Source organism: Chroicocephalus ridibundus, chromosome 14 (genome assembly GCF_963924245.1).
Source record: "Chroicocephalus ridibundus chromosome 14, bChrRid1.1, whole genome shotgun sequence".
Taxonomy (NCBI): domain Eukaryota; kingdom Metazoa; phylum Chordata; class Aves; order Charadriiformes; family Laridae; genus Chroicocephalus; species Chroicocephalus ridibundus.
Genome location: NC_086297.1, coordinates 7,130,896 through 7,156,215, shown reverse-complemented (window position 1 = coordinate 7,156,215; position 25,320 = coordinate 7,130,896). Strand labels below are relative to the sequence as shown.

The following is a 25,320-nucleotide window of genomic DNA, read 5'->3' as shown; positions in this document are numbered from 1 at the left end:
ACCCCAGCCGAGTTCAGGGGGTCTCCTCTCGCTTCACCCTCCCTCCCAGCGGCGTGTGGCCGCGCGGAGGCGAAGCAGCACGGCAGCAGCTGGGAGCCAGGCCCCGAACAAAGTTTTTCTTCAGAGTTTTTGCTCAGGCCCAGTAGGAGACAGCAGGGGCACACCAGTTGTGGGCAGACTCAAACACATCACTACCCATGTTCATGACGGCAATACTTGGCTGCTAGTGTGAAACACCCACTTACTACTCCTTCTGGTAGCATCAGCCACCTCTGAACTCAACATGAGACTACAAAGAACACACCAATCCGATGCATGTTTCATATACATATTTATATATATTTCATGTACAAAGTTACATTCTGAACCCCATGGATTCAATAATAGAAATAAATACTGAAATAACTACACTGCTATATGAGCTTTTCTGCTCACAGAAAAGAAGCCTCAAGTTTTAACAGACAGCAAGTTTAACGCTGTAGTATCCATCTCGGATTACAGAGGCAAGTAAAATTCAGCGTAAAGTGTCCAACAGACAAAACTTTCAAAAATTACAGACCATAAAATGTTTAAAATATATGTTTAAAAGATTGAGAAATGTGCATCAACAAAATTAATAAAGGAAACTTAATCTTGTTAGAGGGCGGGAGAGACATTTAGTGTATAGAAAAATGCTCTGAGGTGCAACATAGGTTGTTACAATATGGCATGACCCTGTTAGAAAAAACATTTAATTTCCCTAAAGAACTGTATTTGAGTTTACCATGTCTGGTTTTACAGAGCAGGGCCTTCACAAGACCCCACCTCAACAGGGTCACTTACAAGAGTGCTAAGTCAGGTTTAATCCTTTGGTAACTTTTATAATACTCACATGGAAATAAATATTCAGTTACACAGCATTTTAAAAGACACACGTTCTTTAGAACAGTTAGTATAATAAAACAGATTTAACATTTGTTTGTTACTAAGGCAGCCTATGATAAAGTGTCTACGCTCTGCCAGCTCTATCTGATCCAACGCAGGAAGACCTTTACAAGAAACGGACGATGCAGCAGCTTCTACGACGCGTTTCACCTTTACCATGCAAACACCCTTACCCAGGCAAGTCATGTGCTGCATATTTTGTGCTCGAAATGTTTCCAAACTATTAACAAGCTGTAGCTATCAAGAGATTAGCTCCTATTTATATGATGCTTTAATCACATGAGTGTCTGCATAAACGCATTCTCGAGGCGGATTTGGAGGAGCGTATCGTCATCTCGGTGCCGGGGTTTTTTACCTGCTTTGTTACCCTTCAAAGCGACCTCAAGTAGAGTTTATAAATCCCGGCGCGCTGCGATGACAATAGGGACCCATCGAACCTACTGTACCTTAGGACAGGGGATAAAGTTTTTAAATGAGAAATACAGAGAAGTGCACATGCCTTTTATCTACACCCACAGTGGTACATAGTTAACCTATTGTTTTCTTTAAAACCCTTCCACTTTTGGACAGAAACAATCATTCTCTGAAAGATTTGCAAGAGTTGGCCCACTGAGGTGACTAAAATGGCACGGTGGACCAGATACATTTGGCAAAAGACCAGGTACACACTTGCCAGCTTGAACCGCTCCATTAGAGAGCGGGAACGCCGTCCAGAGAAAACGGCTCATCACTAGTTACAAATAAAATGCTATACAAGAACCAAGGAACAGAATTGTGCGCTTTTTTCTTTTTTTCTGAGAACATGAGAATGTGACAATCAACCAGTGAGTAAAAGCTTTGGAGACTGTGTTTTCCAAAGAGGGGGGGGGAAAAAAAAAAAAAAGGAAATTTAAGAAAATGGCAGGAAAAGCAACGGAACTGCACCACTCACAGTGAAGGTTCTGCACAACAGTAAAAGTTTAGACAGCATTTTTCTTAGACATCCAATTTCCTAAGTTAATTCAGATGTGCTTCAGGTTCAGCATACGCGTCTGTAAGTTTCAAATCAGTCTTTCCAAGAGTGTTTAGCCAGTTTACTTTCCGAATTTGTATTTTTTTCAAAAGCTCCTAGGCTTTATATTTAAGCCGAAGTACTTTAAGAGTGACGTTAAAGATGAATTTGGAAAGCAAATTATGAACAACATGCTCTCATCGCTTTTGGCATTCTGAAGAGAAAAATACTACCAAGATATTAGACATCTTTAATAAGGATTTTTACTACATAGTTCATGTCCTAAATACATATTTACGAGAGGAACAGCTGTGTACAAAATATGTCGCTTAAAAAGTATTTATACATATAAATCTAACCAATAGACCTGAATGGAGTTTTTCTGGTTTATCAGCTATGATATGCATTTGAAAAAGCTGCCTAAATATATATTTACACAATAGACTTCAGCTGAATGTGTTCATTTAAAAAAATTAAGAAAATATATAAACACATGTTTGCCTGATAGACCAGAACTGCTCCTATTGCATAAAAATGTTTAGGCAGTTTTAAAAAAGTGTTTCTATATTTACTCCTCTGAAACTGTTCAGTTCTCTCACATAATCAAGTCACTAAATTTCTCTGCTAACCCAAACGGAACAGTCCCAGCCTTCTGGGGGTAAATGCTGGATGTTTATTAAAACCCCGCAAAACTTTTACTTTCCAGAGACTAAATGAAAGAGCACATCTGGGTTTTAAAATATTCTGAAGTACAGAAATCATGAAGCATTTAACTCAGGCTTGATACTAATGTAGGAAATTCAATGTAAAAGGAAGACAGTCTTCAACTCACATTTATGGTTAAAAAAATAGATGGTGAGTAGACAGAATGTCAGCCTAATATTAGAGTCTCCTGACTTTCATCAATTTACTCAGTGTTACCTGCTAACGTTGTCACTAAATTTTTATTTTTTTATTTTTTTTTACTAAATTGGGGTATGCGATTACGAAAAATACATTTTGTACCTAATTATCTGGCACTAGAGTTCCTTTACAATCTCACTTGGGCAGAACGCAGTTTTCCTGTACACTCTCAGTCTTTTCTCATGCTCTAATTAAGGTCTCTAACCTTCACACATGTAGTGCCTCATGAGTTTGACCAGCTAGGCAGAGAAGATCATTCTAGTGCTTAGGACATAAAGAGTTAAGACAAGAAAAGAACAAAACATACCCCCTGTTCAAGAATTTTACCATTATTTTCAGCTTTAAATCATCCTAAGAATAACCTTTGGAAACCGAGTTGTTCCATATCTGGAAATGCTCAAAAAAATGCTCAAAATCGCTCGTTATTGAGGGCAGCAGTTCTCAAACTTTAAGGTTCAATAGTGAAAACATGTAATTTTATTTAAATATTGTCATCTTAATTCCTATACAATCCCCTCTTCCCCCCATAAATTCTCATGAATGTAACAAATTAAGCCATATACATTATGTAAGCAAGATTTTCCAGGTTTGAAAACACAAGCTGAAGTTTACAGTTTGCTTTAGCCCTCACTGAATATTTGGATGAGTCTTAATAATCCATTTTATAATTTGTCAATTTTTCAATACTCTGGGAATAACTTTGCTGTTTTACTCAATGCATTATACAGTGAAATGAAGCTCAGTTGTAATAACGCTGAACTCAAGTGAGACTACCGAAGAAGTGAACTACATTAGATTGCTGTGGTACAGTAAAACTGATGTCTCAGTTGCTTAATAGGGTGTGCACACCAGTTTTGAGAAAGGTCTGATTTCATTATACTGTTCCATGTAACACGGGTGCAGTAAAACAGCACAAGCTAATTCCTGTATAGTTAAAGGTATGACAGATTTGCAATATAAAGTTAAACAGCAAAGAAATGCTTCAACATCATGTAGTGAAACAGGTTTCACAAAATAAAAAAAACATGCAGAAGCTTTTTTTTTTTCTTTTTTTTTTTTTTTCCTTTTTCTTTTTTAAGGTCTCCAGCTGCATCCTACAGGCTCACTCACCGCCACACATTACTTGCCACACTATCAAGTGACTCCTCTCAGCTTTGGCTACAGAAGGTTCAAGTTGAAGAGCCTCTCCAAGGAGTTCAGATTCTCCACCCTCATCACCTGAAAAGCAACAGCTCAGATTCAGGCAGACAATAACAACCAGTATTAACACCAAACGCAGCAAGACAAGTGACACCTAGGTTTACAAGAAAAACACTGTAAGAGACAGTAGCTGCCATATGCGCATATAAAAGCGTATTCAAGATTATGAATACATACATTACAAACTGAAAGACTGTTGCATAATTATTTCAGAGCCCAGTATTCTGATGGTCATATTCTTCAGTTCTAGCCCCCCAAATTAACTGTAGTTTAAGTATCCATATTCTACATATTTCTTTACTTATAGCTCTTTGAGGCAGAGAAGCAACTACCTCATTTGCAAACTCGCAGTCCCTCCCAGGCAGAACTGGAGATGGTTACGCTAAGAGAAAGAGTGCTAGCATAAACACATAAACCATATAAAGTGCTCTGGAAATACGAGCAGTAATTGAGCACAAGACAGACAACGCAACACTCATGTCTATGATGAACCTCTCCCCATCTTTCCTCTTGTTCTAGTTATCCTAGCTTGTCACGGCTCTGCACGCTGGCACAAGACAGCCTTAAGCCTGTTCTCCATTATTGCTCTTCAAAAGAGCAGAGCAGTTTTATAACTGCGTCTAAAGTCTTGATGACATGAGCTGACTCGCATCAAAGGTGACTGACTAACCACTAAACAAAACTGCACGTACACAGTAACAAACACCAATACAGAGGCAGCCTTGTGGTACAGAACGTCAGTTCAATCAGATGAAACGGGAATGGACCTACAACTTCAGGAAGGTTTCAAGTCACACTGTGGCTGGTTTTCTGGTTAGACTACTTTGGAGACCTGAGGAATCTAAACACAGAATGGCCTGAGCTTGCTCTTCAGCCAGTTTGCTGCACTGATGTGGTAGCGGCTGAGCTAATGCAGCTCTAGTACTGACGCTGAAGCTCACGGCTTTGCATCGTGCTACAAGGCCAGCAAAATGCACGTTTGGTACACAGCTATACCAGCTCGCTCGCAACAAGCACAGAGTTTAATACCTCACTACAGTGTGGCACAGAGTTGCCTCAAGTCCTGTCTCCGGTGTAACTCCCCTTCATTGACTAGTGGGATGACAGAATTTGGGCTGGCCTTCATAGGTTCTTCTTTGGAGTGTTGTTTTGGGATCTTGGTGGTTTTGGGGGGGTTTTTTGTTTGTTGGTTTTGGTTTGTTGTTTGGGTTTTTTTGGTTGGTTTTTTTTTTGTTGTTGTTGTTGTTAAAAACCACTACAGACAGATTAAGGCAAAAAGTCAAAACAAGGTCTAGGAGTTGTGACTGCTTTTTATGCACTTTTTGTCAAGGTCTTCAGCTGCAGATTCTAAGCATACAACAAAGTGAGAGTGGTTATAGTTCTACTTCCCCAAAAGCTTCAATTAAAAAAAAAAATGTTTACACAATAAATCCTTTATGGGGTAGATCACGTAAAAGTGCTATCCAAAAAAAGCAGCATTTAAAATAAGAAGCACACACAAAACCAATGGTGAAGCACATTTTCCCCTTTTCACTCAAAAATGAGTAAATTTTAGTTTGAGTGTTCTTCATGTAACACATGACTTTTTAGAGTCAGTCTGCATATTTAAGCAACTGGACATATTTTCCAACAGTTGGGGACAGAAGACTAACCTTTCAAAGGAAGAATGACAACATAAATGGTAAGGCGGTACATGGCTACAAAGCACAGTTTCAAATAAACCTTTTTACAGAGTCAGCTCAGAGGCCGTGGTCTACTGGGAGAAGAGGAAACTGAAGGTGCATGTGTGTGTGAGAACACATACTTCTATCCTCGCACTCGCTCAGTAAAGACTACGTACTGACCACACAGACACGCTCTGCAATCGCAGTGGAAGTTATTATATGGTTAACGACCTTTCACTATGAAGAGGTTACAACTGATTTTAAGCTCAGTATTTCTTACCCATTCTGAAGTCAATATATCCTTCTCCACCACTTATCACCAACATTGATTTTAAGGGACTCTGGTTGAAGGACTCTTGGGCCGGTTTATCAGCTGTTAGCTCTGTTCCACCACTACTCTGTGGGCAAACAACCTGACCTGGATTAAAAACAGAATACAGTTTTATGCCACATCTCACAGAATACTACCACACCTGTATTTGGTCATTGGACGACATAGTTAATCCCTAACGATACACTTAACTTTGGATTCTAGTATCTCTTCAGCAAGGGACAGAAAGCTAGCTTTGCCCCAATTTCATCTCTCTAAAGAGAGATCAAGAATCTGCTCAGGTCAGTTCAATGGAAATCAGAAAATTAAATGCCTCTTGATAGATTTCACAGCACAGGCATGCAGATCTAGAGAATGACACTGAAACAGACTTCAGGACTTTCAGAGACACAACTGAAATGATTCAGCGCGTGTCAGCCCATTAAGCAAACTTCTGTCATTTACTTCCAGCACATGAGGTGCACACAAGCACTGAGAGGGTATTCAACCAGCATTGCCCTTCTAGGGAACTCTTAGCTTTTTCAACTGAGATTCTTTCTTTTGGGGGCTTCTCCCTTAGCTCATCCTTCCTGCAGGATGTCAGACGCTTAAATTGGACCTTATATCAATTAGCAGTTGACTGCCGCCTTAATAGGCAAGTACTCACCACAGCACCTTTTTCCCCAGAAGGAAGCAAAGCACTTCTTTGTGACCAAACCCTTTCCCTCCCATTAAACAATACTGCACTTTGGAATCAGACAAGTCTTGTAAACAAAATATAATAAATTGTTTCTGGATGTATGATTATTTTTTTTCCCCACTTGCTATATTTGCCTAAACACTATGTTTAACTATGAGGGAGAAAAAGAAACTTCATTTGAAGCACGGCAATAAAACCTTACCAGGTACTGCGACAAAGAATTTTACAGCATCACGGTGCCCGTGGAAGCAAAGCTGCGCATGTGCCATTGAACAATACGGTATAAATGTTCCAGGAGTGACTTTGTCGCTGTTTTCATCACCATATACACGTATTACACTCCCTGGACGGTTTCCGGAGCCTGCTGCTGCTTTATTAGCTGTAAAAGAAAAGAAGTGTTTTCTACTTGAAGACACAAATTACAGGAACGGTTATTTGTTAAGAAACCTTATGGTACCATCTAAAAGCTAAAGCCAACTTAGATAAAAATGAAACAGGAGGGCAGCAATGCCAATTCAAGACAGAGCTGGAAAGAAAAAAAGATTGCATGCTTCGTTATTTTAAGTACATCAGAAAATGGAGCAGGATTCTTATTAGTCTAGCATAAACATCAGATTTTAATATCCTACTTTTGGAAAAAAATAATTTGTGAAAAGGACTGTATCTTTCATAGAAAATAAGTACCTCTAATGTGTTTCAGTATGAGCAAATTCAATGTACTTAAACATATAATTAAAGACAGTTTCATTCCAACTAATCATAGGGTATCCCCTTGCCAGCAAAGATTCTCCAAAAATAGCCACCTGTGGGCATGAAGGAGCTACCCTATTATAATTCTACATCTAGTTTTTACTGAGAAGTTTTAAAATCCATTAAAACAGAGAAGTACTCATGCTAGACATACAAGCCATCTCCATTCCAAAGACTATCAAAGGAGTGAAAGAAACAGTGATTTGTAACAAGACAGTAAATGATGTGGATTAATGACAAAGTTATAAGATATGGTATCACATTGGCTGGAAGAAAAACAAAGTCTGTATGAAAGTTCAGCTGCAACACAGGATGATATACTAAACTGCTGAGCAGATTGGTGGCTGTTTAGCAAACATAAAACTGCTGCAATGCAGTAACTGCAAGTGGAAAAACATTTAGGAACATACAAAGGGTAAATCTATAAGGAGTGGGAAACAGCCTTGAAGTGGCTATTAGAAGCCTGAAAACAGATTTTTGTTCAGGATCTGCACTTACCCCTCAGCCCCAGTAAACGTCCCTGGTGGAGGATTACAGCTAAAGTGAGAAAGGAGGAAAGGGGAAATGGATAGGTATGACAGTAGAGGAGAAGGATTAATGAGAACCCACCACTCTTGTATTTTGGATTTTGATAAGGTAGAGCTTAAAATTTCAGCTCCTAAAACAGTAAATATCTAATTACAGAAGATTCAATAAAAAGTCACAAAGAACAGCATCTTGTTATAAAAGTTTCAGGACAAAATGGACAACAAAAGCACTGACACTTTCACGTGCTTTATTGCTATAAAGTTTATTATTGATTAGCAACTTTTCCCCTTTCTCTCTTTCCTTTGTAGGAGGCTACCAAAATAATATATAACAACTCATGTTTTCAAGTGCCCTTTTGAAACATCATCTGTAGATCTGGAAAATGCCCTGCTATTGAGACCCAGGGAACTGAGATATGCAATTGCTTACGCAAGGATAGGACTGTTTTTGAAAACCATGAATACTTCTAAGAAGGTTTCTCAAACCCATTAACAGGCTACCCATGAACAGTTGTTCTGATGCATGAACTAACAAAACTGATATTAAACAGAATAGCTTTAATAGGGATTTTTTCACGTTCACTACTGTTTTAAAACAAACTCCTCTGGAAACATTAAATTAAACTTGACGCAAATTAAGAGCTATAATTTTTGAAAGCATGATTTAAACTACTTCAAATTCATGATAGGAAGTCTGTCCTTCCTTAGTACATTCATGCAATGCAAAAAAAGACATTTACTGAATGGATGGACAATGTAATGGAACAGTATGAGAAACAACGCATGTATGTGCTGTTCAACAAAGCAGATACAACATGAAGAGTTTTTGCTATTAAATAACCCTAAGATTCCACCTGTCAGGCTGTACTACTTTCTATATAAGAATACTACAATTAGGACAAAGGTCTATATTTAGTTTTCTGCAACTTCTGTCCATGTGTTTTAGTCTCAGGCACAAGCGTTGGTTGGGTTTTTTTATTATAATTGTACATTGTTGTTGTTTCAACATTGCATTGTTGTTTTAAATGCAATCAATTTACACACAGATTCTTCCTAAGCTTTACCTATTTAAGATTTATTTTGCCCTTGAACTAGACTGTTCCCTCCTCCTGAGGTTCAAGTGCCCATGCCTGCATGCTTTCTCTCCCACCCCCAAGTAGTTTCAGCCCATGACAAGAGTTTGGGGTCTGTTTTTAAGCAGATACCTGGATGCGCATGATTGGAATTTTACCCAGAAGTTAATGCTCTATTGTAGAATGTGTTTACAACTCTTACAACTTTGAACGTGCCCGTTAAAGCAGTCTGTACTACTGCTGCTCCAGTCCTTTACACCAGCTTTGTAATGAATTCTCAAGAACTAAAGCCAATCACATTGCATTAGCAACAATTGCTAATCAAATTGCTTTGCTCAAATCAAACAAAAATCTACTTTGGTGATCATATGGCAGTCAAAAGTAACATTAATTAGAAAACTAAAGCCATTTCTTACAAGCAATCAACTTCTATAAATACTGCTAATGCTCGTAACACCTCTAAAGCTTCAAAGCATCTCTTTCATTCAAGCCACAGCAACTCTGCTCAAATTGAAGTACAGGAAATTTTGGAGATACGCTTTTTGCTCAAAATAACTGAAAACATGTACACAGATTAGGTGCTAAACATCACACAGGCCCAATCTCTTACGAACCTGAAAGATTCAGCCTGTCAGTAAAGCTTTCTATCCATTAGCAAGCATCTGAATGGGTTTAATATTCTCTTTTTGTGTCTACAGCATATTGCACAGTGCTATTCATTTATATTTTACTTACTTTCTGTTAATGGAATGGAGATGATGACACCATTTCCTGTTCCTACCCATAAACGATTACAAGACACCATAAGAGCTGTGATTCTCACAAATGAGAATCCCAGTTTACCAGTACCTAAAAACAAAAGATGCTTTTCATCAAAAATTATGAGCAAGAATAGTTTTAGTTCCATAACAGAGAATCTTAACTCTAACTCCCAAACCACGCAGACAAGTAATTCCCCCCCACTTCAAACAGAAACAAGGTAGAGGAGTACATTTCAGTTGTAAAGATAATCTGAGAGGCTCTGCTAATTAAGTTGCGAACCCATACAGAAAGAGATTAACATTAACTGTGAGAAAGCACAAAGCGTATAACAGCTCCATAATGCTGCACAATAAAAATCTTTTGGAGCACCAGGGCAGCTTCTCAAATAAAACAGAAAAGGTGAGTTTACAGATGTAAGATAATGGTTTCTCATTCATTAAAATTAATTTCTCTTCCATTAAGCACTATGAGGGGAGAGGAAGAAGGCTGACCAGCTAAGCACAATGGCACAGTAGTTACTTGTATCTGTTGTGTTATGTGGGTGGTCAAACTGCTCTTATATAAACATTAAAAAAAATATCAGGAAGCTTATTAGCTTCAATAGCAATAAAAATTTGCTTTTTTGCATTTTCTTTTCAAAAAAAAAAAAGGCAATTTTTCCAGGCAAGTAATGGATTCTTCCCACTTTCAGATTTTTTTAAAAAAAGACATCAGTACAGTTAAAAACAGAAAGATTTTAGTGTGTCTATTGATGCCCGCCCAACCCAACCACCATTGTCCTCATTAGTTCTGAGTTTTTAGGGACACCTTAGACATCAGGTAGGATCAACAGACTGTATCAGAAGACCTATCATCCTCATCATGCTTTTCAGACTGACTTAGGCTTCTACTTCCAGATTCAAGTTTTCACAAAGAGGATTTGACTAGCATTCCACCCACCCTTCGCCCTAGCTTGCAGTGAGAACTGCCTGATCCATAACAAGAAAAGAAAGCTCCAGGCAGCAAGAGATGTAAGAATACAACAGTTTTTTCTTATCAACTTACCTAGCATTTTGCTTACATAAGGTTCAATGTCCACATCTTGTAGATGCTGATACGTGTGCGCATGATAGAGACGCAGGGTGGAGTCCAAGCGAATAGACACCCATACCCCATCACCCACCCATGCCAGCTGTCTCACTTGGCTTTCTCTTCTTGGGTGCGCATCAAATGACTTCTACAAAAAATTAGATTTTAAATTAGAAGATGAAACGAAGGAAAGAGTAAGAAAGGCTTCTCTGTTGCTCTTACACTGTCAATACTGGCAATTTTCATAAGTCATCTACAATCCTCTCATTTGCAAGACGACTAGCAGATACAGTGTATAGCTTAGTTACAATTACCATATGATGCTGATAAAGTCAATAGTAGAAGTGCTGATTCCCTTCCCTAGAGCGTGATCTCAAAGCCATAGTTTCCTACTGCGTCTTCATTTATATATCACATCCCAACCTACTCTGGCGTCTGTCTCCATTTAACCTGGAGCCTTTTCGGTATGAGATCCTCCTGTCACAGCACAAGGTACATATGCCCAAAAAGTGGTTTTCTCCCTAGTTCTGTCAAGCCTTGCTCTTGCCTACAAACCCACCCATACAAAAAACACTCTTCTCCACCAGCAAAACAATTAGTTTCACTGTTGTATGAATTCCTTCATTTCAGTTTTCCCATACATATCATCTTCTTCACAAAAATAGATGATTAATTGGGTGCTTGATATTTTCAGAAGAGCTGAGCAGTCGCCCACAAAAGGTCTGGCCCATGTCTCAGGCCAATTAGCAGAAGCTGAAGTATTAATACTGCTAATGGCTTTCAGAAACCTTTGCCACTTTCTGTATGTGAGATGCCAGGTACAACACTGCAGAAACACCAGCTTACACACCTTGTATAAACAAACTATTTAATAACTGGAGGAAGAGTACACTCAAGATTAACACTTACGCGCCTCTAAAGTATGCAAAGAGAGATCACAGAGCAGGTTACAGGCGGGTGGAGAACCTAATGAGACATGCCTGCAGAGTAAGCTGGCAGCTAGCCGTATGAGCTCTGCACAAGGACACTTTCCAGTTCCTGGCCAGCTAGAAGTGGAGAACTAAACCCCCAAAAAATTGGCTTCAGTAAATGAGAACTGTCTCCTCATGGCTTAAAATCTTCTAAAACAAGGAAAAGAAAATGTAATAGTATTTCCCAAGACAAATTTGTTTGGTAGCTTGTTTTCTGATGAACAAATAACTTCTCTGGAGTTACTCTGGAGTTTGAGCTGTTGCATGAGATGGCATTAAAACATAACATTTATTCATTTTGAACACCATTTTAACTTGCCTCTATTTTCATGGCCTTCGGTTGAACAACATAGATTTTGTTCCTGTAGCCACACCAGACCTTGTCATGTACCACTGTCATGCATCGTATCGAATGATGTGGCCGGCCCAGGTCTAAAAGGTGATAGTTTGTCAAATCCCATTGACCATCTTTAAAAACAGAAGAAAAAGAAGAAACAAAACAAAACATAGGTTTCTATGAGTTTAAAAATATTTTAAAGTACAGGTAACTATCTTAACAGTCTAATTTTTTAGAAGCACTGTAGTAATCTAGATAAGTCAATACAAATTTATGACTAGACTCCTCATTAAAAAAGCAACCAGTTATACGAACTACCAACATCCCAAATGATACTTTGTTTAAAGATAAGGTTGTACAGTGACTCATGTTCGAAACACGTCAAAATATTTTTCAAAACAGCAAGTTACCTAGTGCTAACTGCTTTATTTGGTATACATTATACAGTATACATTACAAGCAGCAACTACCCACACAGCACCAGGCACTTGCTGCTTGACTGAACAGAGAAATGTTGGCCAGTGCATCAAGATGTTTTAGAATATGCTGCAAGATCTTCAGAAAGGCACCTGAATTCTACTAAAAACATACTAAATTTGGTCATTTGACACTAAGTAAAATTCTTCTGTAGGCTGAGCTAAGCCACAGATCATCACTGACATTTACTTGAGATCCTTAAGGATTGTGAACCACTAGAGTTTGAGATGAAAAAAAAAAAAAAAAAGAAGAAAACCGAACAATTTAATCCCAGATGCATCTTTCCCAATATTTGCATTACTGATGTGCAACCTCTGTAACTCTTCTAAATGCTGAGATTTAAATGCCACAAGGAAAAGAACAAATGAGTAGGGAGTCTGTGGAACGAGGTAACAGCTAAGTTCCAGTTACTCCTAGTAAGACCTTCCCCTCCCGGTCATTATTCTGGAGGCTGAAGAATGGAGCTCGTCCAGGAGTGGTTTGGCAGATATTCTGAAGGGATGCTTACAAAATTCTCATTGAAATACTTGGCCACAGACAATTATTAACACTAATAACAAAACAGGAAACATAACTATTGAGCGTGATGGAAAAGCAAAAAAGACGATGATCAAAGCAGACTTCACTGCTTTTCGCTATTTAGCTTAGATATTCTCCTTCTCAGAGTAAGGAAAAACTCCAGGAATGCACCAGGACACTGCAAAAATGGTAACTGAAACTGCAACTGAAATACTAAAGATTTCTCAAGACAACCTGTAAAAAGGCCATTGGGGAATACAGTTTCAAAACACTATTTATAAATGGCACATTTCTTTCCTAAATACCGTTACAACTTCACTGGTTTCAAGGTCTAATAGAATGCTTACCAACTCCTCGGTGAAATATTGCTAGTGTTCCATCAGCTAGTGCAACTAATACTATTCCTTTTACATGTCTGGGAAAAAAAAGGAGGCACAAGAATATACACCGTTAAACTGCATTTCTCAAAGTGCAAGTTCAAAGCAAGGTATAACCGTTTTATATTGCAGCGTACTTTCTATATTCACGTAAGCCCTAGTGCTTTGATTTCTACAATACAGCTCAAGAGAAGGGACAGTAACAAGGCGTCAAAATCCAGTTCAGAAAACTTGAAATATATCTATCTACAACGCCTGAAGAAAACAAAGGATAACAACCTATAGCTGTTTTGAGTATACAGGTACAAAGAATACCAAGTATACAGTTACAGCTCATTATTTGAGCTATAGTATTTCCAACAGATACAAGATTCCTTTTATTTTCCTTACTCCCCAAGCGTTTTCCACTGCCCCTCAAAGAATATGCATGCATTTATGGCAACTGACATTCTCAATATCTGAGGAGGAAATATAAAACTACTTTGCAAATATTTTAACAAAAGTTCATTATGATTTACATGACATTCTTTCAGGACTTACACAATACTGAGAATAGAATCTTTAAGTTTAATGGCATGAACACATTTCCTCCACTGGGCCACTGACGAATGAACATAGAGGCTGCAAAGACAAATCAGGAGGGATTAAAAGCACTAGGAAAGGTCTACCAGACAGGAAAAAACCAAGCAAAAACCCTATAATTGAAATCCACAATCAAAGGGAAAGTAAGTTTTCATCTTCCACTGAAAACTATGTGTAGACTGAAAGAAAAGCTACATGAGCAGGCAGAATGGTTTTTCACAGGCCTAAAACGTTACCAACTCCCTTGCAGATACATCTGCAGTAAAAAGGGCAACGTACTTTTCTGGCATAATGAAATACTGGAAGTTATGGAGTTATCAGACCATAACTATTTATCTGACTACAAAAAAAAAAAAACCAACCAAAACTTTTCTGCAGATAAAAGTGTTATCCACCAAAAAGAGCTTACTAATCACCTACAATACTTTCTTTGAATTCTAAAATTCCTAAATATAGCAAAGCGTACAAAATTCAGGCTCTCTTGAGGTCATCTGGAACTTAATCTTGACTGGAGACAGTTATCGGGCCTGTAAGCACAAGAAGCAAGTTTAAAATAATTTTTCCAAATACATTTATCAAGATTAGCATTTTCTTACCATCCATTCTGTGCTCCAAGCCACATTGTCGGCAAAAGGCTACTCATTTTCTGTGCTTCTTCTCTCACTAGATCTTGCTCATTTGGCAAAACTGCAATGTCTTTATATAACTCTGACTCAGTACTGAAAAAAAAAAACCACAACAAAACAGTTAAATACATTGAATTTTAAGAAGATTGTAAGAAAACGTAAAAGTTAAGTTTTAACTTAAGAAAAAAAAAAAAGTATCTGTTTCGTCCCCATGTTGTGTTCCTGCAAACATGGTTTTTTTTTTTTAAAAATACATTTTAAGAGGCATGAGAACTATGTACCTAGGGTGGTACACTGGAGACGCCTCTGTTGTATTCTGCACTCCCAGAGGATCTGTAAAGACATGCTCTGTGTAGACTCCAGTCTGTGCAATATCAGCTGTGTCTTCTCCTGTCCCTGCATTGACTTCTGTTGCTTCTGTTGCCTCCTCTGCTGTTGGAATGTTCTCATCTACTGAATTACTTTCAGTTGCAATATCTATGGAACAAAACATTTGAAAAGCTTTTAACAATCTCGAGAGAAGAATTCTCAACTGTTTAGAACAGCCAGAACTTGATAGTTAAAACTTAGGTGAATAGCTGTAATAATCAATCACAATGCAGAGTTTGTATTTCATCTAAATAAAAAAAAAAATCAGATGAGAAACAGTGCAACCTACTAAAATTTGGGTATCAACAAGTGTCAAATGCAATTTATGTGGCGACTCAGTGACTGATAGCACAGCTTGCCCTTTAACTCGATTAACCAGAATAGCAGTGAAATCCAATCAATTAAAACACACACAACTGTGGCACAGTATTATACACCAGAAGAAAATAAATGACGTTCAAGTCCAATAACCCCACATGCATTAACAATCCTATCACTATACAGCTCTGAAGGGTATATGACAGAAAATATTAAGAATGCCTACAAAGGAAACAGATTCATTTAAATCTCTATTAAGACTCTCTAAGATTTAAGGCTTATATCCATCTACATTCTCTCTAGTCATCTGTCAGCAAGATCTACATTTCAAATACCAAATAACTTAAAAGCTCTCTTTAGACCACACACAAGATACATTCTTTCAAATACTTTTGAGAACTGTGTTTAACATCTCTCCACAAAGTTTTCAGCTAGAAATACACAGTGCAAGTACGTCAGACTTATGGGCCACTTCCCACAGAGTACCTCACTGCTTACAGACAAGCTATTCCGTTAGTACCCGTACCATTCATTTCTCAGTTACACCTAACGGTGTTTGGCCAGCCTTGGCACACTTGTAAGATTTTCATACCCGACTGTTTATCTGTCATCGGTGAGCCACCGTTTGCATCGTGAGCTACAGGTGCTCCTGTGACACCCTCTGCAGTGCAGCCGACCACGGTTATTCCTCCCAGCAAGCTGTCGGTTTCCGCAGAGCTGTTGCTCGTCATGCTCCCACACAGAGAAGACTTGTCCACTTGGCTGGGATCTGCGTCTTGAGACCCTTCTTCTCCCGCAGGATAGTCTGTCTCCCTTGCCCCTGGAAGAGATTCAACTCACATCTTTCTTGTGGGCATAAAGAGGAGTCACTTTTCTATCTAACAACAAACTAAGCTTTCAAACTGAACGAACCCTCCAGCAACTGAGATTTAACATGCAGATACCCATCTACAAGCTTATTTTAACACGATCAGCAGACATTAAAGATGCCGTCACAAAGCTCAAAAAGCAAAAGCAGTATCTGCACATCTGAATGTCATACGCTGTATTCCAATATGCAGTTTTCCAACTAGTTTATTTCTATTTCAAATAATTTTTCTATTGAAATTAGATTTCGTAACAGTGCATATATGCAGGGATACCTTTCTACATCTTTATGAAGAATTTAAATGCAATAAATCTTTTGTTCTGGGAGAAAAGCTGCTTTTCTCTCATACAACCCTCTCGAATATTTTTAAGATTTAAAATATTATTGTTGGTTTCTTGAAATTTTTATCTTATCTTACTATATTTATGCTGGTTTGATTTTACAAGTTATACATAGTTTCAATGGAGCAAAACCTCAGACTTCACTGCAAAGAGATTTCTTCTGAGCTCACTAAACAAGACTACTTCACCAGAACTAGCGCTGCAGACTTCTGTAAGTGTAAGTCAAGAAACAAGAAATTCAAAAGCACAATTAGTTTTTCTCCAGAATCATAATATCCTCCTAATTAAACTTCCCTCAGTGCACTCTCAACATACGCTCCCAAGGTAATAACGATTCCTCTCTAGGAAGCTCCAAGACTTGCTACTTATCTTCAAGAGACTGAAGAGGTCTAAAAAACCAGCACATTTTTCTTTTGTGATGTTCACAGTTCCATAAAACATTGGCACTATTGCACAATTTATAATACAGCAGACAAAATAGTTGCTCCTGGTGACTGATGTCTCTTTACCTTTGAGTTAAAATAGGTCAAGAGCCAACTGAAGAGTGGAACAGTAGAATAGAAATCCAATAGTTTTCCCTCCAACTAAACACTTTCTATTGCTGTGGTTACCGTTAACACTTTATCACACTAATTAACAAATATTTGGCTTTTCATTGTGTAAGAAAATCCAAATACAATACAGTTAAAGCCTGAGCTAAAACATCACAAGTCTTTACCTGGTACGCTAGCGATACAAAGCACATGAGAATTGCAAACAATGAAACTGTCCAGAATATTTCCTGGTTGATTAGCGTCAATGATGATAACTTTTGTAGCAGAATGCGTGCTAGTACAGATCCAAACTAGACTGGATAATTCTTCCTGATGTTTCAGCTCCTTCTGCTGGTCCTGAAGGAGAATAAAGGCAGAAGTGAACAACAACAGGAAGGTGGAAAAGAACTATTGTATTTGATCTTGTATGTTCTTACATTATCAACTTCAGAAATATACATAAATGTGTGTTAAGTTCAATATCTTTAATGCCATTGTAACATTACATGTATTAACTTGTTCTCTATGTACGTGGGACATAAAGCCCCTCATATTTCATACTTGTGTAAAAAACTATGGAAAATAATTACACCGCACAGTTATGCGGTCCGACAAGTATAAAGCTACAGAAGGATGCTATTTACGTGCCAGCTACCACACTTGGTATCGCCACAGATTAAAGTACCTAAAGTCCCCAAGCACTTCAAAATTAAGCCTTTGTTTCTGTGCCCCTAATACAAATTCCATTCATTGCTTCTTCATGAAAACATGAAGACTAACACATTTTTAAACAACTGTACAGACACCTAAGAAAGCTTTTTTTTAAATGGCAGTCAGAATGATTCTGTCACCAATGTTTTTTAAAGCAGCCAGCACTGGTATAAGCAGTGCATCATTTTGATATAAAATTGATTTGTTTCTCAGATTTGCCAACAAGCTGGCACACAGGAATCACACAAATTTTGTAGATGGATTCAATAACTCAAATATCTTGGGTTGATGACTACCCAAGAAAGAATTATTCATTACCAATAAACCCAATTAAAAAATTTATTATTAATCTACATATATACAGTAAAGATGTTTAACTATAGAAAATATTTAACATGCCTTACTGTGATCTTACCTTGAGCTCCTGGTCTAGTTTATCTAAGCTACTTTGAGATCCTGTTTGCTGCTTGTTGCCGTCTGCGTCCATACCAGTCACATCATTGTAGAATACACTGGCACCAACCACAGACCCGCCATCCCGTGTTTTCCCCCCTGAGAGGTTTACCCCTACAGCACACCACAGCTTGAAAGAAAAAGAAACACTTCACTTACACATTAAGCTAAAAAAAAAAAAAAAAAGATACCCCTATTGTTACATATACTGAATTAAATCAATATTATTATATATCTGCAGTCCATTTTAAGGAATTGATGAAGACTGAAGTCATGTACATTTCTACTGAAGCTTGAATTCCGATTCCCCTGTGCTTTAAAAAGAAACAACTTCATTTCAAAAGGAAAATAATCATGTCTAAAATAAAAATATTTAAGCTATAGGTCGTCCAGTTCTCTATATCATTGGTGTAAGCGTCCTACCTTCATAGAGGTATCCTTCTCATCTAAAGGTCTCAGGTAAACAGGTACAGGCAAGTTCTTCATCTTATTGTCAACCTGGCCACCATTTGCCACCTAGGCAAAAAACAAACAAGCAATCAGAAAAGCCTTCCCCTTTAAAAGAGGTTTACAGTCTTTGGGCTCAGCTGATCAGACTTTGTTAAACACGATTAAGAATTCTGCATTGTGTTTTTTTGTAGAAAGGCTTTTTTAACTGCAAAAGTTCAACAAAAAAAATGCTGTAATCACTCAAAACACAAGCTGTGAAATTATCCTCTGTTCAAATTTCACAAAACACAGAGTTGTTACCACTACATTTGAAAATATAAGCATAATACCTGTTTGTACTTCTGAGGTAGACTCCAGCCAAATGCTTGCACTCTACCATCCTCTTTCTGAACGTGTGCTTTCACTTGGCGGTACTGCTCCCTCTTCTGCTCTCTGCGGGAGGCTAAACTGGCTTCGGTTCTAGGGAAGAATCATTATTAAAGAACCTGTTATTTATGCTCTTTAGAATTCTTTCTGTAATGGGAGTTGTTATTAAACTCAATAGACAAGATCTCTGTGGAAGCACTGGGTTACCAAAGAGATCACTGGTTTTTCACACATCAGCTACAGAAAGCCAAGTTTCCCATGAGCTATTTCTAAGGGACCCGTGAAAGACAGGCAAAACCAGAGAGTCTATTGTCAGTATTCTTAAAGAAAATTAGCTTGGGTTATGTACCTCTACTAGAAGCTTTACGAGTTGTAAAGACGCACAGGAGGAAAAAAAAAATTACAGATACTTGATAGTCTGACTGGTGTTATTCCATTTTTCCACTGAACTTAAAGTGAAAGTATCTGTACAGTTATTGCTGAACTACAACACTTGCTTATAAAAGTTTACCAAGTGCTGCCTCCTGTGCCTGAAAGCACTTTTATAAAAGCCAGTGACATTTGCCAAATAGAGTACTACTGCCAGGAACCCAGCATACGCATCCAGTGCTGTGCATTTCAGTCCGCACTATGTTGATTTCTTGCGTATCAACACTCATCTCAGGAGAACGTTATACCTATACTTGGCAGTATGCTATTTATCTCAGGGGATTAAGAGAGTAAATACTCGGTAGAGCATATCTAGTACTGTAACACCAAAATGACTTACTCTTCACTGAGGAATTCAAAGGCTTTAGATTTGTCACTAGGTAATTGAGATAAGGTGCTGCTTCTTTTCTTGACTGATGGAGTAATATGCGAGGTTGGAGCATTGTATTTAACGTTGACAGGAGGTTCTGGTTTCTTAGCTGTATTGCTAGATGAACTGAAGAGCCTGCTAAAACTAGAAGAAAAGAAAAGAAAGATGAGAGTTCAGATTTGTAAGATACATCCAAATTAGACTATGCAGACAAAACACTGCATATGCTAGCCTGCTCAAGCCAGTTAGACTAAGAAACTGGAGCCCAACATAGCAGCAGCCACTGCACAGTCAGCAACACTCCCAAAGCACTGAAACTCACGTCAGTAAGAAAAATTGTTAAAGAATTATCATCCCGTTCGTTTATCAGGTTTAATGGGATCTTCACCTTGAATGAAGATCTACAGGGAACCAACAAAATGAGGATGTGAACATCACACCCGCTAGAAAGTTTTACGAAGCATATTAGTTCATGCACTGAGCACTTTAAAAGCCCCACCATTTTCTAGGCTAAAAGATAGAATAGTTATTAGCAAACCACAACATCAAAAGGATTATTTGACAAATATCTTATTGTGAATAACACTGGTTTAGATTTAAGGAGCTTGAAGTTAGAAAGAAAAATTTAACAATCAGTAAGTGGTACTTCACAGAGGAAAAGGAAGATGAAATAAATGCAATCCATTCAAGTTTCTATTTTTCATCATAAAAAAAAAAATCCAGAAAAATGTTCAGAACAAGAGCCCTGGTGCATATTCAGCTAGAAAAAAATTACAGCACTTTGGCATTTAACTTCACAAAGTGCACAGCCATTCACTACGCAATGCAGCTTACGATACATTTTGTCTTCAAGAACAGTCTTACCGAGCTGGCATGCTAGGTAACAAGAGGAGAACAGTTAAGACATCTTAATCTGCCAAAAGATAATTAGCTAACACACAAAAATGTGCCAGCTAATTGGTTAGGGTCTTTTATTTATTTTTTGCCAGCGAGTTGCATTTCAATACTTACAACTGCCAAATGCTTGATCTCTTCTTTTCTTGCATGGCTGGATTTTCTCTTGATGCTCTACAAGAAATGAATTCCAAGTTTACTGAGTAAGCATTAATTAAGAAAAGGAAAGGAACAAACAGTGTGTAACACTTATTTAAAAAAAACAGGATAACATATCAAAAATATCAAAGCTTACTTCTTCACATTGCCACTTCTTTTCTGATCAGAGCACAATATTGAAATTCTCACTAGATGAACTGAAGTCACATAATAAACATCATCCACATTTATTTGTATCACAAGCACAACTGGGGACTGCTTTTCAGACAGAAGACACAAATCTGTGTAACACTGCAGTGAAAACAACTAGAAGAACGCAGCCAATAATTTTAAGTTCTTCTGCCTCCTGTTTTTTTAAATATTTTAACCATTGCCTCTTATTTTAAGACCTCTTATTCTTCAACATATCATTAAATAAATTATAAAAGTGATTGTTCCTGAAGCCATAGATGCATTAACAGAGATACGAGAGGATTTCTACAGGAGACCACAGCTACAGAAAAGCAAAGAATGTCTGCTTGGGAATAAGTATTTTTCCTCTCACAGGCTCAGAGCTGAAATGGCTCACAGGTATTGAGGACAACAGAAAAAATTAAATGCCATTGTTATACCTGACCGGCAGGCGGCACCAAGTGACACCGTTACCTCTGGACGGGACACGGCTTGGGGGGATGTGACAAGAACAAGCTGGGCTGAGGCCAGGGGCAGGAGACTTTTGTTTTTAAAAAATCATACCTTCCAGACAACTCAATATTCAGGATGCAAATTAGACTGAAACACCACCTTTATTGCTTATATTTAACAAACCTTGTGCAGTTTTAAAATTGTGTTCTCTCCTGAACAAGCCAAGTCCCAACAAATGGCTTACCCTCAATCCGAAGACTGTAGGGTATTCCTGTTTTGACCTCCCAGCTGACAACTGGGCCCACTGCTTTGAGGTACGGGCACACATACACACAGGAACGTTTCCCGCCCACCAATTAATTGTTATTTACAATTACCAAGTTTTGTAACTGTTCCAAAATACACACATTTCTTCATATGATGTGAAATAAGCATCCCTTGAAGTACTACATCTTCACTGAGGTCTCACCAAGAACCCATTTGGACAGGGTAAGTTCTATGCTCATAACTTGAAAATAAAGCTATTCACGGGCATGCAGGGAGACAAGCAAAAGGGCAATTAAGGCCTCATAAGCGAACGTACTGACCAGATCCCTCTGCAGCTAAAAATCAAAAGCTTGTAAAATCCAAGGAGCTCTATCAAAGATTTTAAAAGAGCCAGTTACCTTATCATCTCCGTCCATCGGACAGCTTCCTGAAGCTCCATCAACCTCTCTTTATACTGATTTCTTTCCATCAGAACACGGGCCATTTCAACACGAGTAAAACGCTTCCGCTGAGCGGTGGGGACATCACTCTGAACACACAGAAAAGCAAACATGGGACAAACAAAGGAGCACAGTAGGGCCTTGCAGAGTCAGCCTCTGCCTTCCCGTAAGAGTCAGTTTAGGGCACAATTCCAGGTTCCAAATCGTTTGGGCCTTTGTAAAACTAACTCAATTTTACCTTCCTCTCCTCCCATCCTTTGTATGTAGTATAATCTGAATAAAAACAGTTCTTCAAAAAGAATGTGACACACAATAAATAGGCAGAGAGGAAAAAGAAAACCAGACATGGTCAGTTTAAGTTTACTTGTGCTCTTTAGATCTTCTATATTTTCTATACGTGGACGAAGTTTACCACCACTTATTAAGCAGTAAAGTTTAGTAGCGCTCCCTAAATGCCTGTGAACTTCTAATGTCACACTGTGAATTATACATACAAAAATAAACACACACACAAACACCTACATCATCATCATCTTTAGCTTTCTGTCTTGCTTCCTCTGCTTCTGCACGAGCTCTAAATACAAAACAAAAAATAGCTGCATTAGATACCACAGTGGTATTTTTTTTCTTTCTTTTTCACAACCATAGAATTAAACTTACTTTCTCAGCTCTTCTTCCAGTTCCTTATTCTTCTCTTCAAGCTTTTGTTTTGCTTGTTTTACAGCCTCTAATTCACCTTGTAGTACATCCTTCTCACAGGTCAATTCATCCACCTTTGCTATCAAATCATTCTTCACTACATTCAGTGCATTTCTACACAAACATTAAAAATACACCATTACAAGGATGACTATGGTCTCAGTAGTTTAGCTTCAGCCTGATTTTATTCTTCAAGACTTACAAATTTCTTACATAGAGCTGCTGTAAAAAGATACAGCTTTCTAAAACGAGTCAAACCCTCTCCCCCCAAATCTCAAATGCTCAAGCGCGTTCACACCTCTGTATTAGAAGAAAGTACTGATAAAGCAGAACAGTTTGCTTAGAGGCTGAATTCCTCAACAGTGCTCCAATGGATTAGCTTCTGCAATTACTGCCGTGTTTCTAACAAAGAGGCAGGGCGTTGATCTCATTAGGACACGGCACTGCATTTCTTGTTGCCTTACAAGGATAAAAGCAGCTTTTGCTTCTTAGGTCCTTAATTTCTAGAAGGATACCAACTAAGCTATGTACTTAGCCAAATCTACATACAAATTCAAAATACTTATACCACCACTACTCTCAGAACTGAGAGCATATTTGAATAGTTTCAACTTTCTGGGTATGAAGATATTGAAGATATAACAAAAAAACCAGAGGTCGGTATTTTTTACATACACATTCTGACTTACTTTGTCTCCAACAGCTGAGTGTTTTCCAAAATAAGGTTTTCAACTTCACGACCCATTCCTTTCCAAAGGAAACAAACACATGAAATTAACAGATAAAATTGATGTTATTGTCTTTGGTTGTTTTTCCAAAACCTAGGTTTTGCCATTGTCTAGAAACAGTTGAATTTTAAGTATGACAAACTTGGCAAAAAAGCTACGAGCTATCTGAAGTTTCAGGAGCGACCTACTTTCTAGAGTTAGCTTTCCCCTCCACCTTCTTCCCAATCTGCCTTCAGTTAAAGCCTGAAGACAACCCTGGCTGACCACTGGCTAGTGCTGCCTCCACCTACTCTATGTATAATTTGGAACAGGTTACAGTACTAGTAAGTCAAAAAACAAGCATAGCATTACTGGGGAAGTATTAGTCCACAAAAAGTTAAGTTTAAAACACTGGACTGTCTTTTATACCATGTTAGATGCAAAAGTACATCAGTTACAGACACAAGACATGCTGAATTATAAAGCTCAGACTGTGAAAGCCCTGCAGATTTCCCAGAGCAGATGGTACCTTACCAAAGAAATTATGGTCTTTAAAGGCCATGCATTCCATGTAGAGCAAAAACAAGAACAAGAAACATTTCATGTAAGGTGTAGTATGAGCGAAGAGCAATAAAAGATTTAGACTTATGAAGTAAGAGTGAATTAAAACAAAGCCACCACCAAAGATCTGAAGTGGAATGTGATGTGATTAGAAGCAGGATTTATATGAAAGACAGATGTTAAAGTTAAGTTTGTCACACCCATTTCTACTGGTTAGACCTCTTATAAAAATCAGTAGCTTAATGAAAGCCTATCTCATTTTCTGTGAAATAATTTAGAAGCACAGTACTTGGAAGAAATGCTAAGCCCTTCAGTAAAAGTTCCAAATCAATATGCTGCTATGGAAAAAAGTGAACATAACTCTTTAGGTAATTACTTCAATATGATTTAAATTTCTAGAAATTAATTTCTCACCCTATCGTCTGCATGCCTCAAATAATTTGTAGGATTTTGAAAAGATAAACTTTCAGGTAGAAAATAATTATTTTACATCTTGAACAGCAAAATAATTACCACACTGATAATGGCAGAAGTTATGCTAATTCACAATTAACACAACAAATGAAAAAGGCATCTTAATGGTGGAGGCCTTTTAAAATACTCTATGAACACAATCTTCTAAGCAACTTTGATAACAGAAGACTTAAGATATTTGGATAACAATAAAAAAAGGTATCTAAAAATAGACATGCAAGTCAAAGGTCCCTCTTTGGGAATTTCTCTCTCTGGGTTTTGGATTAAAAGTAAATGACATTTAATACTGAAGGAACTTAGATCAGCTATTGTTACTTTAACAATATCTAGAGAAATCCCCTACACTACAGTCATCCAGAGGTTTTATTCGAGTGGCTATTGCTTTTTAAATGTTTTCAGTATTCAGAGATAAAAGTACTTAGGATCAATTCCAACAGGTTTCAAGATCCTTTATAATGCAAGAACAAAAACTAGAAAGCCAGAGTGCAAAGGTAAAAAAAAAAATAATGTTACCAAGCAGGGAAAA

At 37.8% G+C, this 25,320-nt stretch overlaps 1 protein-coding gene across 4 annotated transcripts in view; it reads right to left on the bottom strand.

Annotated features, from left to right (window-relative positions):
- Window positions 1-314: 314 nt before the first annotated feature.
- The window catches only part of SPAG9 (sperm associated antigen 9), a 64,661-nt gene continuing 39,655 nt past the window's right edge, over window positions 315-25,320 (bottom strand). For 2 of the 4 annotated variants that reach the window (XM_063351666.1, XM_063351668.1), the window contains 22 exons: window positions 23,742-23,799; window positions 23,014-23,166; window positions 22,876-22,927; window positions 22,312-22,442; window positions 20,981-21,037; window positions 19,940-20,113; window positions 19,134-19,263; window positions 18,778-18,870; window positions 18,317-18,484; window positions 17,376-17,547; window positions 16,041-16,268; window positions 15,043-15,238; window positions 14,732-14,854; window positions 14,094-14,174; window positions 13,524-13,591; window positions 12,163-12,311; window positions 10,849-11,020; window positions 9,778-9,891; window positions 7,941-7,979; window positions 6,895-7,071; window positions 5,963-6,100; window positions 315-4,036 (listed from right to left, as the gene is read on the bottom strand). In XM_063351666.1, coding sequence (XP_063207736.1) covers window positions 3,921-4,036; window positions 5,963-6,100; window positions 6,895-7,071; window positions 7,941-7,979; window positions 9,778-9,891; window positions 10,849-11,020; window positions 12,163-12,311; window positions 13,524-13,591; window positions 14,094-14,174; window positions 14,732-14,854; window positions 15,043-15,238; window positions 16,041-16,268; window positions 17,376-17,547; window positions 18,317-18,484; window positions 18,778-18,870; window positions 19,134-19,263; window positions 19,940-20,113; window positions 20,981-21,037; window positions 22,312-22,442; window positions 22,876-22,927; window positions 23,014-23,166; window positions 23,742-23,799 — 2,789 coding nt within the window. In that variant the 3' untranslated portion in view covers window positions 315-3,920. The remainder of the gene's footprint in view (window positions 4,037-5,962; window positions 6,101-6,894; window positions 7,072-7,940; window positions 7,980-9,777; window positions 9,892-10,848; window positions 11,021-12,162; window positions 12,312-13,523; window positions 13,592-14,093; window positions 14,175-14,731; window positions 14,855-15,042; window positions 15,239-16,040; window positions 16,269-17,375; window positions 17,548-18,316; window positions 18,485-18,777; window positions 18,871-19,133; window positions 19,264-19,939; window positions 20,114-20,980; window positions 21,038-22,311; window positions 22,443-22,875; window positions 22,928-23,013; window positions 23,167-23,741; window positions 23,800-25,320) is intronic. The other 2 variants (XM_063351667.1, XM_063351669.1) reach the window with 1 other exon arrangement.